Below are 18,912 nucleotides of genomic sequence, written 5' to 3'. Positions count from 1 at the left end.
TATTAGACTTAACAGTTACTATATACAGTAATGGACTTCTATACATTTTACATCAGATTAAAACTTTGGGTGTCAGATTCAGATAATTATTTATTAAAAGCTCGACATTTTAAATGAGAATAAGAAAGAAAAGTATGTCTTTGTGCCCCCTTTTCCCTGTTCATGCCCTATCGGCCCCCCTGGCTAAACTTTGCTAGATCCGCCCCTGCACAGTTACAGCCGTCAGCTGCGTAGAAAAAGATCCTGGTGTAGAAAGTAATATTAAATACATTCTAACAACAGGGCCCTGTTTCAGAAAGCCGGTTTAGTGCAAAATCTGAGTAAGTATACCCTGAGTTAACGAAAACTCTGGGTTTTCGGTTTCACAAAGCGAGTTTAGATTAATTCTGAGTGAGTTACTATGACGACACACTCCGTGAAGCTAACCTGCCCCCTATCAGGTTTACTTCAACTAACCCTGACTTTCTCCGCCTCTTTGTCAGAAACCTGTAGATGTTGAAGCCCAAATTCTCCGCAGAGCTCTCCGCCGGGAAAGAGTGATTAGAGCGCATTTTATCATTTCCTGATGATTTTCTGTGTGAACGTTACCGTTTTTCAGCACAATCCATAATTTATTTGGATAACATCCTCAGGCCATATATTGCTCATGTGACACATCGCGGACATCCTCTCAGTTCTGTACATATTATTTGTATTGCACTTCGGTTTTTTGCAAACGGGAGCTTTCTGTATAATATTGGTGATGCTGAGCACGTTTCCAAGGCTACCGTCTGTCGGGCAGTCAGGAATGTTACAGTTACACTGAAACGTCTCCTGTACTCGTTTGTGGTGTTCCCCGGTCATAGACCCACAAGATTTATCAAAGAGGGATTCCACAAAATTGCAGGTATCAGGATGAACAAAACTTAATTCATGATGTGGTGATACTTGAACTACTACTTAAATTTTACATTTATTCTCACGGTTCCCAGGCGTGATTGGCTGTATAGATGGCACTCACATTCCAATCATTGCTCCTTCAGTAAATGAAGGAGACTATGTGAACAGGAAGTCTTTCCACAGCATTAATGTACAGGTACATAGTTCCCTGTAGCATTTCAAACTAACAAATTATTTCATTATAGTAATGGATGCTAATTTGTGTTCTCTGCACTGTGAAGATCATATGTGATGGTCAAAGGAGCTTGCAAAGAAAAGCGTCTGGACTTCTTTAAGTTGCTTGAAGACGTTTCACCTCTCATCCGAGAAGCTTCTTCAGTTCTAAGGTCAAATGGTGGAGAGTCCCAGATATAAACCTAGTGGGAGAAACCCCCCACAGAGGGACAAAAGGACCCCCTGATGATCCTCTAATCGCCTGAGCCAAGGTGTGAAACTGGGTGTGGGTCCCAATCAGCCAGAGTTTCGGGTGTGTTCATTGTGAAACCTGGCCCCACCTTATCATGCGAATTCCTGAGATCAGATGGCCCAGGATGTGAGTGGGCGTTAAGGCGTCTGGGAAGGGATCTCAAAACTGGATTATAGATGGCAGAGAGTTGGTGTCGTAAACCCCCGCCTCTGTTCAAAGATGGTCGCTCACAGTGGACTCTTTGTTTTTTAAAGTGTGTGTTCTCTTGTGCGCACCACGGGTCCATCCGTGTTAACTCCGTGTTTTCTCCCTGTGTATCTTAACCCATGTTTGCTCTGCTCTCCATCTCCTTCAGGTTTCAGATTTGTTTGTTTGATCCTTAGTTTTTCTAGTTCAGGTTTTCTTAGTTCTGATTTTGCCTCCCTTGCTTTTGTTTAGCTTTTGTTATCGTAAGTAAAGCTCAGTCGCATCAAGTAAGTGCCTTCATTTTGGGTCCTTCTTCATAACTCCACGTGGCTTGCCTCGCTAGCCGTTACAGTACCCAAGTTCATCATGAGAAGAATGTCTTCAGTTCATTGTGCCTCATTAATGTATACTAAGAAAGTGTACTAGGAAAATACTACTGTATATTAGGCTTTGGCTGCACAATTTGCAAGTTTAAAAGTTCAAAAAAAGGTAAAAAAAAGAAAGAAAAAAAGATGGGCATTAGTAAGTAAGTAAATCTCACTTGAATTTCTTTTTGTGCATAATAATTTGTTACTCTTTAAAAGAAAAGATACAACATGTCAATCTTGTAATCAATGCACAAAAATGTCCGCTGTTACTGTAGCCAAAAAGCTTCTGTCTTTATCCTTTATTCCAAAAAGTCTTTGCGTACACGTTAGCAAGCTGCAGTTTTACTCTAATGTTCATTTTGGATAGAAAGAACTTTTTAATGGCAAGCTTCACATGCAGGTTAAGCTTGTGATTCTCTTTCAGACTATAAATGTGTGCATGCTAATAGCAACAGTTGCAAGCATTACCTGCACATCCTGTAATGAAATCTTACATTATCTGAGGCTTCTAGTCTAACCCTGGACAGACTGGCATTTTTTTCTCATGTTGTTGAAAATCTTTTCTACTTCTAGAATATTTTCCTTGGACTGGAATGGTTAGCTTTTTTTTTTTTTTTTTTTTAACCTCAGTACCAGATTCATAAATATCCCAAAGGTCTCAGGAAGCTCTTTAGATGTAGGCATGATGATGCTACACATTTCAATAACAAAGAGAAGACACTGGATGTTTGGTGTCACATATCATTCCCTACGGAGAATCTTACAACCTTACACCCAAGCTGAAATGTGATTGATCTGCTTTAACTTCATTTGACCAGGAAGTTCTACTGAGATCAAATTTCACAATTCTTGACCGAGGAAGCAAACATTAAATACAACCTCTACAACACAATATATTGCATACAAATACCCACAACATGAAGCATAAAACACAAGAGAAAAACACCCACAGCTCTAATTCCCCATATTCCCTACAATGCTTTTAAATTCACTAGAGGCCTCTTTTTTCTGAAATGTTATGTCATTTATATATTCAAATTATGAAAATGATTAAAAATTTTCTGTCTTTTTCATACAGCTTTCATCTAAAAGAGCTGTTTGAGAGTTGTTCATATGTTTGCTTGTTCAAATATGTTGAAAAAGTCCACAGAGTTTAATTGATATACTTTACTGCTTTATTCCTTAAGATTCTACTGTAAAATAAAACGGAAAACCCCATGAATGAATGTGTTATTTTTATGGCAAATACACTCAAAGCACTTTATACAGCATCTCCCAATCACACAAGCACTTTCTAACATTCCCACTCTAATGAATGCATTGTGAGCAGCTCGAGGTTAAGTATCTTGGCCAAGGATACTTTCACAGGCAGACTGGAGGATAGGGATAGAACCACCCACCCTCTTATTAGCAGATGACCTGCTCTGCCTCCTGAGCCAAAGCCACCTGAATAAACCTCATTCTTCTATTAAAGTATAAAAATTCTGATGAAAGTATCAAATACTTGATACTTTGTTATTCTGATACATCAAATTCCCTCCATAAAATTAAAAACAAAGCATGATACTGTAAAAGGGGAGGAGAGGTTATGTTAAAAATCCGTCAAAATCCCAAAAATTGAAATTCACTAAACTCAACTTTAGAAGTAAATGCCTCCTAAAGGGTGATGAATAAGTATTTCATGGCTGGGGAAGTTCTTTAAGAAATTACTCTAAAGTTTGGTGTGCCCCGAACGAGCCTCTTCAACATCCTGACTAAAATCCAGTCATGATTGTGGTGATTTTACTTCATCGGTGGTCTCAGTTGACCGCACAAATCAGACCTATATGCTCCAACATTACCACCCACAGTCTGACAGTCAGACAGCAGAAAGGTTCAAAATGTTCACTTCCAAGACAAGTGAGCCTTGAAACTACTGCTATATAGAGCCCTCTTCCTGTTTTTTCTTTCTTCTACCCCAATAAGACCTCTCTTACACTTCCTCCTTCTGCTTCCTCGGTCTTCTTTTTATTCTCTTACTCTTTTTACTCTTGTCAGACCTCCATCCCTCTTTCCTCTCTTGCTCCCATCGTCTTGTTTTGCCCTCACGTCTCTGGTCTCAGGACTTTTTTTCCTTAACAACCTGCCATCTCTCAGTGTGGCTCCACTTGACTTTGCTGTCCCATTACCGGTGTGACCTCAGTCCATTTACTGCCTCGACACTTATCGGCACTCTGACTGCACTGTGCTGCAGTGCTGATTTGCTGAAGGAATAAAAGAGGAACCTGTCTTTGTCATCTGCACGTTTGGTTTTCAAATTATTGGGGAATTAGGAACATTAGTATCAGGGCAGGGGTTGTTTCTGTGGCTAGTTATATCCTCAATGGGTTACTGAACTTCAAGACAGACTGTACTTTGCACTGAGGCATACACTCCAGTAGTTAGCAGGCAATAACTATCATTAAGCCCAATTTGGTTTCTCTACTTTCTATTTAATGACTGAGAAGCCACAATGGATACACGAGAAGACCTTTTTGTAAAATCAAATCCCCTGATGACTACATAATTGTAATAAGAACCGAGAGCAGTGTGTGGTTATAGAAGAATGAAGACGAATGAGTTCTGGAGAGAAATGGGAGGCCAGAACATATAAAGTAATAAAAGGAAAATTAATTTTTGAACAGAGTTACCATAACAGATATTTCCCCTTGATTTTTCTTCCTATTGTTTTAAGTTATATTAAAGGCAGAAGAAGAAGAAGAAGCTACTTCATTAGACCAAATATAGCTCACTGGGGGACACTGTACAAAAACCATGAGCAGTAGTCCATAATTTTTTTATATTTTGCTGGAAAAACAAGGAATTGTTTCACTGGTTTATTGAAACATGTGCCAGCATATGTATACAGCCATCTTTATTCTTCAGTACAGACTGAACTCTCAGAGGGAAACTTTCCTGTAGTCTTCAGGAATACCCCCAACCCCCCAGAACATTTAAATCTCTTGGCTGCCTTTTGTTCCCAGACTGTTCTAGTTATTGTCAGGGTCCAGGCTCTGGGCAGGCTGGTCTACGACTGATAGTGTTGCTTAGTTTTTCTGCCCAGATCCCCAACATCACCTTTGACAAGGTCCCCAACGCCACTTGCTGAAATGAAGCTGCAAACCATGTCAGAGCCTCTGCTGTGTTTAACAGATGATTGTAGACACTCTTGTACCTCCTTTGTACATATTGACAATGAAACAGACAAAATAAACTCAGCTATGTTCCTGCTCCTGCCCTGCATTTGTGTTGGATTTCATTGTTGTTTTAGTTCATTCCTGTATTCAGAGTCCTGCATCAGGGTCTGTTATTTTGCCTGCTATAACTGTCATATGTCAAGAAGAGCTTCTTGACAGCCACCCTTCCACCATTTCTAATGAGGCTTCGGTGAACAGTAGATGGATCAATTGAAGGGCCAAATGCATCTCTCAGGGTTGGTGTCGGTGTCTTGTGCTATTTTCTAAGGACATCACTTTGACATACTGTTCATTTGCTCTTTTAGGCCTGCCACTTTTTCTTTTGTCCTCCACTTATGCACTTTAATCATTTTGTTACCGACACACTGCACACTAAATAATCTAAATATTCCAAATCAGCGGTCCCCAACCCCCGGGCGTTTGGTACCGGGCCGCGAGAGTTGAGGCTCGGGTGTGAAATGTATGGTTTTCAGGGTTTTTATCAGTTTTTTGTTATTGTTTTTATCGTTAACTCTGTTTTCCTCGGTCTTTTCACGTGTGTTATGAATAAATCTTCTTTTTTCGGTACCGGTACTAGTTTTATTTTGTTGTATTTATCTGCGACACCTTAAAGGCCGGTCCCTGAAAATATTGTCGGGCATAAACCGGTCCGTGGCGCAAAAAAGGTTGGGGGCCGCGATCTAAATAGCAAAAACACTATTTTATGCTAATTAACCATGTTGTTTTTCGCATCTTTTAATAAATTCAACTAAAGAAGTAGCAAGAAATTATATATTTTTGGGATGGGTTCTTGTTTCTTGTGCCTAAAATTTATAATCTAGAACTGGTTTGTTGCTAACATGTTTATTAGGTGTAAGCACAACACTGGCTCATCCCTTGAGTTAGGTGCCTTTTTTCTTCTTGAATGATTCACAGGTCAGTGTTAAGAGGCTTAAAAAGCAAAAACATTCCTCTGAAAGTGGTCAGATAGAAAGACTGGAAAAACTGAAAATGAGTGAAAAAGCAGACAATGACCAAGATAAACTAAAGCTTCACAAAAACACCAACGTGTGTGAGGGACATTTTTGTTGTGTAATAGGATTAAATCCATTTAAAGCCATGACAGAGTGCAGCTTGTCATGTTGAAATACCAGAACAAGTTATTTTTTCATTTCCTATTAATTGCAAGGTAACAATTTTTTTAATACAATACCAAGTCCAGACCTACTTTCTTTTTTTAAAATTTGTTTTATTTACGTGACACTTTAGATACAAACATTTATGCTAAATTACTATATTAAAGCCACCTATAGACCTTAACTCTAATTGCTGAATCAGATTTCTTTCTAAGCACTTTTGCACTTCCGTGTTTGCTTACATTTTGTTGTCCTGTCCGTTGTTTCAACTTTGAACATTAGTTTTTAAGCCTTTAAGCTTTTAAAATGTGAATAATGGTTTACTTGCATCAGGGATTTCTATTGAGGGAAGATCCTCAACGACCACGGCAAAAAGCAGCAATAAAATGTTATTTCTTTTTAATTATCCTTTAACAGCTTAATAATGTTTTTGTAAATTAATTCCTCATTGAGAGTTTCCCAGAGAGCCTCCTCACTGCTTTAATAGGCACTATAAGCCTGAAAAGCATCAAAAAGCTAAAAGAACTTCATTAGTGTGAAGAGTTTATGGTCCCTTTGTGGTCTAAAAATGTTTTACAACCACTGAAAGATGATATCTAAAAAAAAAATCCTTCAAGATCAATATAAAAAGCAACTTGCACAACAAATGCATGGGAAAAAAAAGCTGCTGGGTCATGGAGTATATTTGGTCAGCCCTACTGTCAGTCGCTGTTGCTTAGCAACAGTACGACCATGCCCACTTAAGCATGTCAATATCAAAACAATAGACATTCTGTCAATGAACAAGTAACTACGCATCTGTTATGAAAGTGTTACAGAAGAAGTGCTGCAGAGGTTGTATTTTCTGTATACTACATCAGTGAGAAACAGTGTTTTAAAGTAGCAATGACACGATAAAATTATTTAGTGCGTCATATTTTTATGAAACATACACAACTGGGCAGCCTTTCGAAAATATTATGAAACCAGATCTAAGTACACAAGGTTTTTCTCAATTTCTTGAATGTAAATATTACCAAGACTGACTGAGGTTTGATCTAACAGGATGAATCCAACTTCACCAGTTCACCAATTCATTACCTCTATCAGACCTATTTTACTCAGAACTGAGCCTCACTGGACTCAATAAAGGTGCGAGAGAGCCCATGCTGTTGTGTTTGAACTGATTGAAATCAGTATATTAATTAGAAAACCACACACCTAGGATTCTAATATCAGTAAGGATTCAAATCACACTTTTCCCTCCTCAATTAGCTATCAGCAGCTGCTCTCTAACTTAATAGCGCTCTTATCTAGCCCCATAGAAAGGTCAAGCCTACTGGGGGAATTGTAGTGAATGGCTGGCTAACATTTGGTACTTAGTGTGTGTCTAAGAAACTTGTGTGTGAGTGTGTCTAAAAGTATGTTATGTTAATGTGCATCTGAAGGGCAACACATTTCTTGTGTGTATGATGGTGCTGAAAAATGTGGGATGAATTATGGTGAAGGACATTCATTCGCAAAGCAGTTGTACAGTTCCTAATTGGGGTCAGTCCCTTTCACCAGCACCTTTTTTTAAGTTGGTAAAAATACCCGTGTGCCTTCCATATGAACGAAACTCATCTGTCATCAAGATCTTTAAACTCACATCCATTATTTTAATGATGTGAATAAAACAAAAGGACTTTCAAAAGTTTTTATTCCCATTTTAGGACTAACTATTAGTACAGCACATCCAAAAGTTTTACTCAACACTTCATCCTTCCATTTATTCTCATTAATTTATTAATGTGTCATATTGCATTACAACTTCGGCCTTTTGAAAATAAAGAGCATGCACTCCTCTGGTAATATTTGCACATGATTTAACACAGCCACTGATTTCAGCCACACATATTCCTTAGAGGTGCAACAATACTCGTATCGATATTGAACCGTTCGATACAGTGCTTTCGGTTCGGTACGCATGTGTATCGAACAATACAAAATTTTTAATTTATTTGATCAACTTTTCTTCTGACGATGCTGTCTGTGTGAGCGCTCAGTGGATCTGCGCTCGACAGTGCAGCCTAGGCGGAGTAGCCGAACGCAGTGACGCACTGACCGCAGGGCAAGCTAGCGAGACAGAGCTCTCGTTGCAACATGGCAAATTGAACCTCCCCCACCCTCATTCAGATCTGGTGTTTGGAACTATTTTGGTTTTCATGAGATGTATGACCCTGAAGGTAAGCGCGTCATGGACTAAAGTAAAACAGTATGTTGGATGTGCCACGCAATGCTCAATTACATGGGTGGGAACTAGTGTGTTAGCGCAGTTTGCTCGTTAACGTGTTGATGCCGTCCAGCCCCATGCACGTGGCGATCCGCCGTAGCTCGTTAACGGAGATTTGCCGTGTTGTGGCGTTAACGTCATTTCAACGAGATTAACGCTGACAGCACTAGTGGGAACACAACGAATATGACTGCACATTTACGCCGACATCATCCTAGTGCAAAGACAAGTGGAAGCAGACAAAAACAACAAGCACGCATGCTACAAACTTTACCCGAGTCATTTAGACAGCCGTTAGCACATGATTCTCCTTATGGGGACCTGATATGTTTAATATTCTGCTGAGAATATAGCCCAGAAGAAGCGTGTAGTATAGCTTTTATTTTGGAAAGAGCCATTTCTCTGTAACAAACTCTCTTTTCCAAAGATGAGTGATTTCTTGATCATATAGATTTATTTTTTTATTACTTTCAGCAACATTAAATTTAAAAACTGTACTTTTGAGTTAAAACATATATTTATAATTTTAATAAATGACAAAGTAAAAAGGCATGAACATTTTTTTCTATCGAAAAAATATCGAACCGTGACACCAAAGTATCGACCTGAACGGAACCGTGAATTTTGTGTATCGTTGCACCCCTAATATTCATTGTTGTCCCTGTCGAAGCACATGAGAAAAAGACACTAACTTGTACCTTCTGAGCACGCCGTTTATCTGCTCTCTGGTTCTGGTGGTAGATGCGGCTGAAGTTGGAGACAATGACAGGGACGGGCAGAGCGATCACCAGGACGCCACTCAGGGAGCAGATGGAGCCAAAGATCTTTCCAGCAATTGTCTTTGGCACCATGTCCCCATACCTACAAAAGGAGATAAATGAGAAAGGTTAGGAAAAAGATGAACGTTGATGCATAGTTTCAAATGCACTTTACTGTGTAATTATATGCACCTGTTTTAATGTGTTTCGAATATGTGCATGAAGAAACGAGAAAAAAAGAAAGAAAAGAAAACACTTTGTATAAAAAGTCCTTGCTCGTTGACTGATGTGAAAAAAAGCTGGCATATTAAAAGAAAGGCTATAGTTTTTGAATACACTTGATATTGTGGTGCTTGCTTCTGCTACTGTAGACAAAGCAGCAATTCACACTGCCTGCCACTCATCAGAAAGGTCAAAAAATACAGAATAAACACTGCAGTGGAAAACTGTAAGGACTCCCCTTTAAAGTCTGGACTTTTGTTACACATCACTATAGCAGAAGCAAAACTGAAACAAGGCACATGAGACGAGGGACTGACAAAATAAAACAGGAAGTAGCACGCATACGACATGCAAGCGTAAAATCTGTGAGATATATATATATATATATATATATATACAGTCCTGTTCCCAGGACTGCGCTCTTCTGGACAGAGATCTCCGATGAAGGCCAAGTTTTTTTTTATGATAGTAAATAAATAAGCAAATTGATTTTCTATTTTCCATTTTGTTTCTTAAAGAAATTTGCTCACAACTGAATTATGCGCCTTGAATGCAGTGCAATTACTGGCTCCGCATTGCAATTCTCAACCTTGAAAATTTAATTGTTAAGACAAGCGCCAGAAACATTCTTGTCATGCTGTTATTAAAGTGGGATATATGCTTTAAACACACAACTGATATCACCTTTTAAGATGCAGTGATGTATTGAAACATGGGCAAACATAATTTGAAACAGAATATAAGACAAAAACAAAGTCTGTACAATTCCAATAAGCTTGAAAGTCAGTATTTGGTATGACCAGCTTTGTTCTTCAACACAACTTTCTTCGGGAAAAGTTCTCCAGGCTTCTTGAAGGACATTTGAAGCTCTTCTTTGGATATTGGCTGTCTTTTGGTCTGTTCTCTCTAAATCACTGTTAAATATTATATATAATGTTGGGGTCCGGGCTCTCAGGAGGCCAGTGCATGAATGGTAGTGCTCCATGTGTGTGTTTTCTCTCCAGACACTCTATGCTTTTAAGGGATAGGCAGTGTTGGGGATCATTGTCATGCTGAAAAATTAAGTTTTCTCTAATCCAGCATTTTCCACATGGAATTCCATGGTGGATCAAAATCTGACAGCACTTTTCTCTGTTCATAATTTCATCAGTTTTGATAAGATCCCCACCATTTGCTGAAATGCAGATTCTATCTGTTATAGATAGCCGTAGACACTGACCTCGGGACGTATTGACAGTGACTTGAACCACAAATTAAAATTTTAGATTCATCACTCCACAAGACATGTTCACACTGATTTTTTTTTGTCTTGCTCGTGAGTAATTTGGCATTTCCTCTTTTTTCCCCTCAACAATGGTTTCTTCTGGCTTCGGAGATTAGTCAGAACAGCAGTATAACAGCGAGTGTTTTCAAAGCCATCCACACGGTTCAAATCCACTCGCTGCTGAGACCTTCTCTGTGGCGGCTAGCTGTTCTCCCTGTGCCTTTATGGGTTCCCCCCAGGTATTCTGGCTTCAACATGGATGTTAGGTTAAATGATAAATTAGCCATAGGTGCAATGTTCCCTCTAAGCTGCGCACGTGCGCAATTGCGCACCCCTGGCACAGTCTCTGCGCACAGAAAATCTGCGTTGCGCACAAAAAAAATCTAACCTGAATTGAAATTAAAATTAATACTTTAACAATTCTGTTTTGCAGTGTTAGTCAGTAAGTGACTGGCTGCTCCCGTATGGGATTAGAACGATGCCACCTTATCCCATAGTCCAGCCAATAATGCGATTCACATTCGTATATACGCAGCTAATCAACGTGGTTGACAGGCTATGACAGACTGATGTCGCTCACAGTGGTCCAAGGGATCGCTCAGGGAGTTTGTGTGTTCGCTCAGACACATGAAAAATTAGAGGAACATTGCATAGGTGTGAACGTCTGTCTCCCTGTTAACTCTGTGATAGATTAGTAACCTGTCAAGGGTGTACCCTGGCTTTTACCCTATGACACCTAGGATAGGCTCCAGCCCCGTCATAACCCTGAACTGAATATGGGGAAGAAAATGGATGGAAAATGGAATCAGTGGGCGTTCCATTAGTATGTAAATGACCTTGAGAAAAAAAGTAAATCTAAGAACTAACGGGAAAGACAAGTTAAAGTATATGAGCTACAGCTAATTTTAAAGCTAAATAAACCTAGAATACCTCAAGTAAAAATAAATCAATTCAGCTATAATTATGAGAAATCTGCTTTTGTCATATGTTAAAAATAACACAACCAGTGCTAGCTAAAAGTCCTTCATTGTTGCTGCTCTGAACCTTAACCCTGTCCTTGGCCACAAAATGAGTGGAAACAACATCACATGCATGCAGGAACATTAATTATTTCTGTCTTTACACTCCTCAATTTTCAGATAAATTATAAATACTTTTTATTAAATGAAAAAAGTACAAGAGTACTGAGCTCTGTACAGCTAAAGGGAAATTAAAAGTCAATTGTTCTTTGTTGGTTCATTGCTTCTGGTCTAGGTATTTATTACTGATTTACTACATCAATAATATGCAGTTATATAATTTTGGACATAGCATTGTACAGAAATCTTTGCTTCTTCTCCTTTCTTTGTTCCCTATTTTAATGCCTGTTGTCGTCTGCTTCTTTTGGGCCCCTGATAATTTGATTACACAGGTGAATGACTGCTGTGACAGGTGGACAGAAGCAGAAAGATAGGACCAGTGCTATCTATGTGGCTCAGACCAGGCATAACAAAGCCTTGCCAGTGGGCTCTGAGGCGAGGAAGAAGCCAAGGTGTACTCTCTGGTGAATGCTGTGAGCCATGATGGCATTTGGGGCAACAAATTGATTTAATAACGGACTTCCAGGACGTGCTTGTAAGTTGGCGAGAAGAGACACAAAATCATCACCTGGAGAGGATACTTACATCGACTTTAAGTACTGTGACATGAAACGATGTTCACCAGTGTTTGCTTGTGCACTTTTTTGTGTAAGAAGAAAACAGAGAGGACTATGCTGCATATAGTACCTCTGACTTTGGTCAACCCATTTACATAAGAGTCACTTAAAAAAGGCTCAAGAACCGAGTTGATTTTAATCCTCTAGGCTTCACTGGAACACTTGCACTTGTCAAAAGACCCTTTTTGCCTCCTCTCTGACTGTTTGGCCTCTTTGGCTCCAGAGTTTCCTCCCCACTGCGTTCTCGACACCAAGAGACCTATGACAGGTAAGACCCATGCACTGTTGACCACTGGGCCTCTTGAGGGATGCTCTCCAACTTTCTGACTCTTGTTTTTTTGACCTAAAGCTTCCACCGTGGCCTGCTCTCCTTCCCGAAGAGCAGTATAATACCAGTCTTACCCACCTCCTGCTCGCACAGAATGAAGACATGAGGGATTATCACAAACGCAGCCGTCCGCTCTGCCTGAGTCAATGCGCGCAGGTAGGGAAGAATATGTTTCTCAAATCGTAATTCAAAATGACTTTCCATTTTTGTTCTCTACACAGTAAAGACGAGGACAGATGATTCAGACCAGAAATAACAGAAGTAATGTCAGATATAATGAAAAAAAGAATTGAACAGACTGCTTTTTATTAACCACACTGAAATAAATTGGGAAAAATAAAGTCAATGTAGTCCATGCCAAGTTTAGCGATTTTGCAGAATTGCCATTAAAAATTTTAAATTCATTGCGCAATTTACAGTACGTTTGATTCATAGAAAAGGATGTGGTGATTTAAACCAGTTTCTAGAGTTCATGGTAATTAATTTGTAACCCTGCTTTGGTCTACCTGTATGTATCTAAAGTAAAGGACTCAGTGGTGAAAAACCAAAGAATACTGAGCTTGTGTTTTATCCATCCCTGTCAAAATAGAAAACTTCAAAGGCATAGCAGCATGAAAGTAGGGGACAGGTTTAGCTATCATCAATTATGATGGCTCTCTATGAATTATTATTTCTGTTCACATAAGAAGAATAATACATTTTTGTTGCTCTTCATTCACCAAACTGAATTTCGAACAGCTCTTTTTTTCTTTGAGGAAAACTTTCTCTCATGATGTTTCCTGGCAGGCAGGTTGACGCATACACCAAGCAGAGAAGAGTCAGAAAAATGAAGGATTATTAACAAACGATGGAGAGATGACCACAGGGCTTGTTGTTATTGTTGCTGAGTCCTGCTCCTGGCTGCCAGACAATGAGACAAATTATTTCACAGTTCGCTTCGCGAGCTGTCTGTCAGCTGATGAGAGACGACATTCTCCTGGCTGTCTCCGACTGCTTTGTTGTAATAATGTTTGACGTTCCTTACCCGCTACGATGTGTCAAATATCATTACGACTGCGAACTGCATTACCGTGAAATATTCAAAACTTAGCTCTCTGCGGCGAGTTAGCTCACATCAGGCCGTCATGTTTCAAAGAGAGATTGGTGCCTAAACACTTAATGAATTAAGGGTTGTGGTTACTTTTGTGCTGGCATCAATGGATTTTGACCTCGCTTTCATTATGGAGGCACCCCTTCATTCACAGTGATGACTGACTGCTGTGCAAAATAGAAACATACTTTGTAATGAAAAGGTCCATTCTGGTGGAAATGTTTTTTTAAACTTGCTTCCAAATAATTGCTGATGATTTGACTGGATCAGTCTGGGGGTGAAAAATTATCTACAACCACAGAATGTTGCATATCCTCATGTGCCAATGCTCCATAAGCTACGTTTAGAACAATTTTATCTGTGTGTCTGTAAAAACTCAGCCACCTCATTAATTTCAATGAAGTCACTTTCTTCTTGTGGGAGATGGTGCCAATACTGTACAGAAGTTGTGCCTAAACACTCAAGGGTGCAGCAGATGTATTTGAAGGGAATGTATTATTTTTCCTGTTTAGAGATTTTTGGTGTTTGAATAACAGAACTGTAATTTTTCAGTCTTTTCTGACTGGATTTGTTCATATTTAGTTTTTCATATTCTTATTCCTAGTGCTACTACAAGGATAATTATCTCAAAGGTCAATCAAGAACTACCAAAGAACATAGTATTTTCTCTCATCTGAATCCCTGTCTAGAGGAATCACATGACTCCAGTAATAAACAGTATATCAAAAATGTCTTGTTGGGCCTCATTTACACAGGACTAGAGACCAGTCAGCAACACCTTGCAACCTTCGGTTAGGCCTAATATTTGTATTCAACCACTGCTTGGTGGTTAGGGTTGCTTGCTGGTCGTTGCTTTCACTAGGTGAAAGTGGTTGCAAAAAAGGTGCTGCACCATCATTGCTTTGCTTACTGGCAGGCTACCATGGTAACATGTAGGTGGATGGAAGACGCTGACTTATCTGCCAACAGTGGCAAACTACTCGCTGAGCGATAGTGAAACTTGGAAAAAGTGTGACACAAAGCCGAATGTAGAATGTTTGCCTTCAGTTACCGCATTTCTACTGCTGTAACTAACACATTTCAAAAGCCATGATTCACTTCTGCTTGGGGAGTACCTGGACAGTTTGCACAGAGCATGCACACTATGGGCAAATGCTGCAATCTGCTGACAAAAAAGCAATTGCAAGGAGGCTTGTGGTGCAGCACCATACACCTGTATCCAACCAATTTCACTTAGATGCTGCCAGTAACGACCATTCGCCAACTGGCCAGTGAATAGACATGTTTCTCCAGTGTGCAGGGGTTGCCAAGAGCCTGCCAAGCGGTCTCTGTGGCCTAACGCTTCACAACCTATTTCTGAGATCATGTTGTAAACATAATAGTTTGCCAAGCAAGACAATTTAAAACACTAATGTGGCTGGACCATCGTAATTAACTTTTACTTGGTTATGCTAAAAGCCTTTAGTTCATCCAAAATACTACAGAGAGAGTACTAACAGAGACTAGAAAAAGAGAGCATATTTCTCCCATACTGGCTTCTCTTCGTTGGCTCCCTGTTAAATCCAGAATTAAATATAAAATTCTTTTCCTCACATAAAAGGTCTTGAATAATCAGGCCCCATCTTATCTCAATGACCTTATAGTACCGTATCACACCAATAAAACACTTCACTCTCGGGCTTACTTGTTGTTCCTGGAGTGTTTAAAAGTAGAATGGGAGGGAGAGCCTTTAACTTTTAGGCCCCTCTTCTATGGAACCAACTCCCAGTTTGGATTCTGGAGAAAGACACTCTCCTTTTAAGATTAGGCTTAAAACTTTCCTTTCTGATAAAGCATAGGGCTGGCTCAGGTGACCTCGATTCATCTCTTGTTTACACTGCAATAGGGCGAGGCTGCTAAGGGCTTCAAATGATGCATTGTTTCTTTTCACTCACTATGTGTTTATATACATTTCTGCATTTAATTATGAATTATTATTAATCTGTGGCTCTCTTCCACAGTGTGTCTTTCCCCCCTCTCTTCCCCCCAACCAGTGGCAGATGACCACCCCTTCCCTGAGCCAACCCCTTCCTGTTAAAATGGAGTTTTTCCTTCCCACTGTTTCTAAGTGCTTTCTCAAAGGTGGTCATTTGTTAGATTGGGTTTTCTTGGGGTATTATTATAAGCAACTGTTGTTGTAATTTGATGCTGTATAAATAAAATTACATTAAAAAAACAGAAATTAATATGTCTTTACTTTTAGCATTTGAGATGTCTCAATTTCCATGGTTGTTTCATAAAAAGTTGCATACTAGCAAAGTTTCACATCTGAGTGGAGAAGCAGACTGGGAGCTAGAAATGTGACAGCTGCAATTCCAAATGTTGTAAGTTATAAATCTCCTCACTCAATTATAATCAATTAAACATCCAACTCAGTCAGAAAATATACTTCCAATGGTGTACCGGCCAGGCAGGCGCTTATCTGCCAGATAAGCATTCATTTTAGTTTTTCTTCACCTGTTAAAATGAAATAAATCAAGATAAAAAGATAAATAGTGAACTGATCAGTGACAGGTTGACTAAATGGTGTAGTGAGGTACAAAACACAGCAGTACAACCTTTCTCTGGTTAATGGACATCTGCATCAGAAGGACTCATTTCCTTGCTTTGTCCTCCTGCCTCATTTTAAAATTAAGACAGTAGCAGGTGGGAAAAATCATTTATTTAGTCTTGTGTTTAATCGTTTGAAATTGCTTGTTTTGGACTTTATTAAAAGAAGCTGCTGTTGCTTCAGCAACGTGTGACAGGAACAACATGATCCAGATAGTTATGATGGATATAAAATCAAAGAGATTCGAATGGACAAGCTGCAAAAAGCCACTATTGTTGGTGAATGGCTTTGCTTATGAAAAGCAGACTTTGGCACAGCCAAACCTCCATTTGGAGGTCCAACATTGTTACAGCTGTGATAAAGAACATTTAAAATCATTATCACAAGAGGAAACAGGCCAAAACTAGTTCTTAATTATACAGGGCCTGTGTTATTCTTAGTTTGACAGTTTACTCCGAGCTTACACTTTAATTTATCATTCCTATTTTCTATTCATGAAGATTGATCACCTCTATGGGAGTATCTAGAAAAATACGCTGAAAATCTGTAAAACAACCATTGTTGCTGGTCATCAATCAGTGCACACACTCTCACATGGGCCACTTTTAGCAATGAAGCCAACACCAAGTGCCAAAACAAAACAAAGAAAAACTCTGCAATTCTTGGAAAATTTCCACTTTTGGAAGCTCCCACGTCACAGCTATAGAGCCACCAGCAAATAATTAAAGCATCTTATCTGTCTGTCTGTCTATATATACACCACACACACCTCAAACTAACAAAACTCTTTGCTTTTAAATCTCTACAGCAAGAGAAGCAAATCAAAACCACCTGGAAAACACCCAGCAGATACAACTTATGAAGCAGTGGAGAAAGTGGCAGATGGGCGGTCACTGAAGGATTCTAATACTACCTGCAAAGTGATGTAAATTGTTTCTAATACTGCAGCTGAAGTGATTCCCAGAACTGATTTAATGGACTACTCTAAACTAGCAGCATATAATAAATAAATTACACCTTGATGCTGCAAGACTGCCGAGTCTTTTTATATTGTGAGAGGAAAAATTAAAGAGAAAAATGAACTTCAAAAATTTTAAAGCCTATTTTTAACTAGAACTCATCTCGGTGCTTGTAATGACACAGAATGCAGCACTTGGCAAAAAAGGGCTCTAAATTTGAGTTCATTATTATTCAAGAAATTCATTACACGTTGTAAACAGTGAAATGTCTCTGTTGTCCATCTGCAGATGGACAACAGAGAGCAATTAATGGAGCAATTAATTTAAAATTAACAAGTCATCTGTCAGCTTATAAACAGTTTTTCAGGTGGTTTCCATGGATGAAAAGACATATTTTATAATATAAGTTTATTTTAATTCCACAAAGTGAGACCGAATTCATTTTCTAAAATAAAGTAGCAATTTTGAAAGATAAGGCAACAGCTATTATTACCTTATGGGAAACATTGTCTTTAAATCTGCCACATGCACATGTAAAGTTTTGAAAACAGTAATTTGGATGGATTATCCTTTCATGTCTTTAAAGGATTAACTATAACAAATTTATATAAATCTCCTGCACATTTGCTAAGCTGCTCAATCCTGATTGCTTTTGGTAAGAGGCACACATTTGCTGTGTGACAGCGCAGGTTAACACAAGATCTCTGCATGATGTTTATATAATCTGCCTTCAATCTGAATAGCCCTAACAGTACAAGAATGAGTGTTGGATAATCTCATTGTAGATACAAGTACACAGCTTAGAGAATGTCAATCCACTTTGTCAGGCACTCCAACAATCGCCTAAACAAAGACACAATGAGAAGGCCCTCTTTCAAACACATGAAAGGACCAAAACTTTGTGTTAAATAAAACAAACTATCCTGTCATAACTGATGCACTGCGATAATTGTGGCAGGTCAAAGCTGAACCAGCAGAACTTTTCTGTAAATCTATTTTTTCTGTCTTAAATTTTGCCATTTATTTTTATGTCATTTGATTATTTTAGTCAACAGCTGTTGCTTTTTAAGTGCGCTACATAAGCAAACTTGAGTTGACTTAAAAAAGTCTTTTTTTAACACTTTTGTTATAATGTCTGTATATTAAAAAATGTACTAAAAACAAATGTATAATAATCTGAAAACATGCTTTACTCGTTAGAGTATGGGCTACAACTGTGCGAGGAACTTAAAGATGCTAACGTTAACTCTAACACTGCATTAAACACAAACTACACAATGTCAATAGGCACAAAAAACACGCTAATATTTGCTGTATGAAATATAAGATTGTATAAGAGTTGCCCTTGGGCTTTTTATACCCTTTCAAGTAACACTGCTTCAGTGTTTGAGAACAGATCATGAAATAGCAAAGCTGCATGAATAACTTAAAACACTGCTGAGAGATGCTGTGTACTGAGAATGAGTAAAATTACCGCAGTTTTCTTTCCCTGCAGCTAAAGCAGCATTCACAGGTCAAACAGCAC

At 38.9% G+C, this 18,912-nt stretch overlaps 1 protein-coding gene across 2 annotated transcripts in view; it reads right to left on the bottom strand.

Annotated features, from left to right (window-relative positions):
* LOC146574986 (A-type voltage-gated potassium channel KCND3-like) overlaps positions 1-18,912 on the bottom strand; it is a 99,628-nt gene that overhangs the window by 17,088 nt on the left and 63,628 nt on the right. For both annotated transcript variants that reach the window (XM_085275109.1, XM_085275110.1), the window contains exon 3: positions 9,179-9,341. In XM_085275109.1, the coding sequence (XP_085131235.1) occupies positions 9,179-9,341 (163 nt within the window). The remainder of the gene's footprint in view (positions 1-9,178; positions 9,342-18,912) is intronic.

Source organism: Mchenga conophoros, linkage group LG5, assembly GCF_057382185.1.
Source record: "Mchenga conophoros isolate Kocher_MC1m ecotype Shallow Benthic linkage group LG5, M_conophoros_male_GT1.1, whole genome shotgun sequence".
NCBI classification, from domain to species: Eukaryota; Metazoa; Chordata; class Actinopteri; order Cichliformes; family Cichlidae; genus Mchenga; species Mchenga conophoros.
This window is presented reverse-complemented; position numbering and strand designations above follow the sequence as displayed.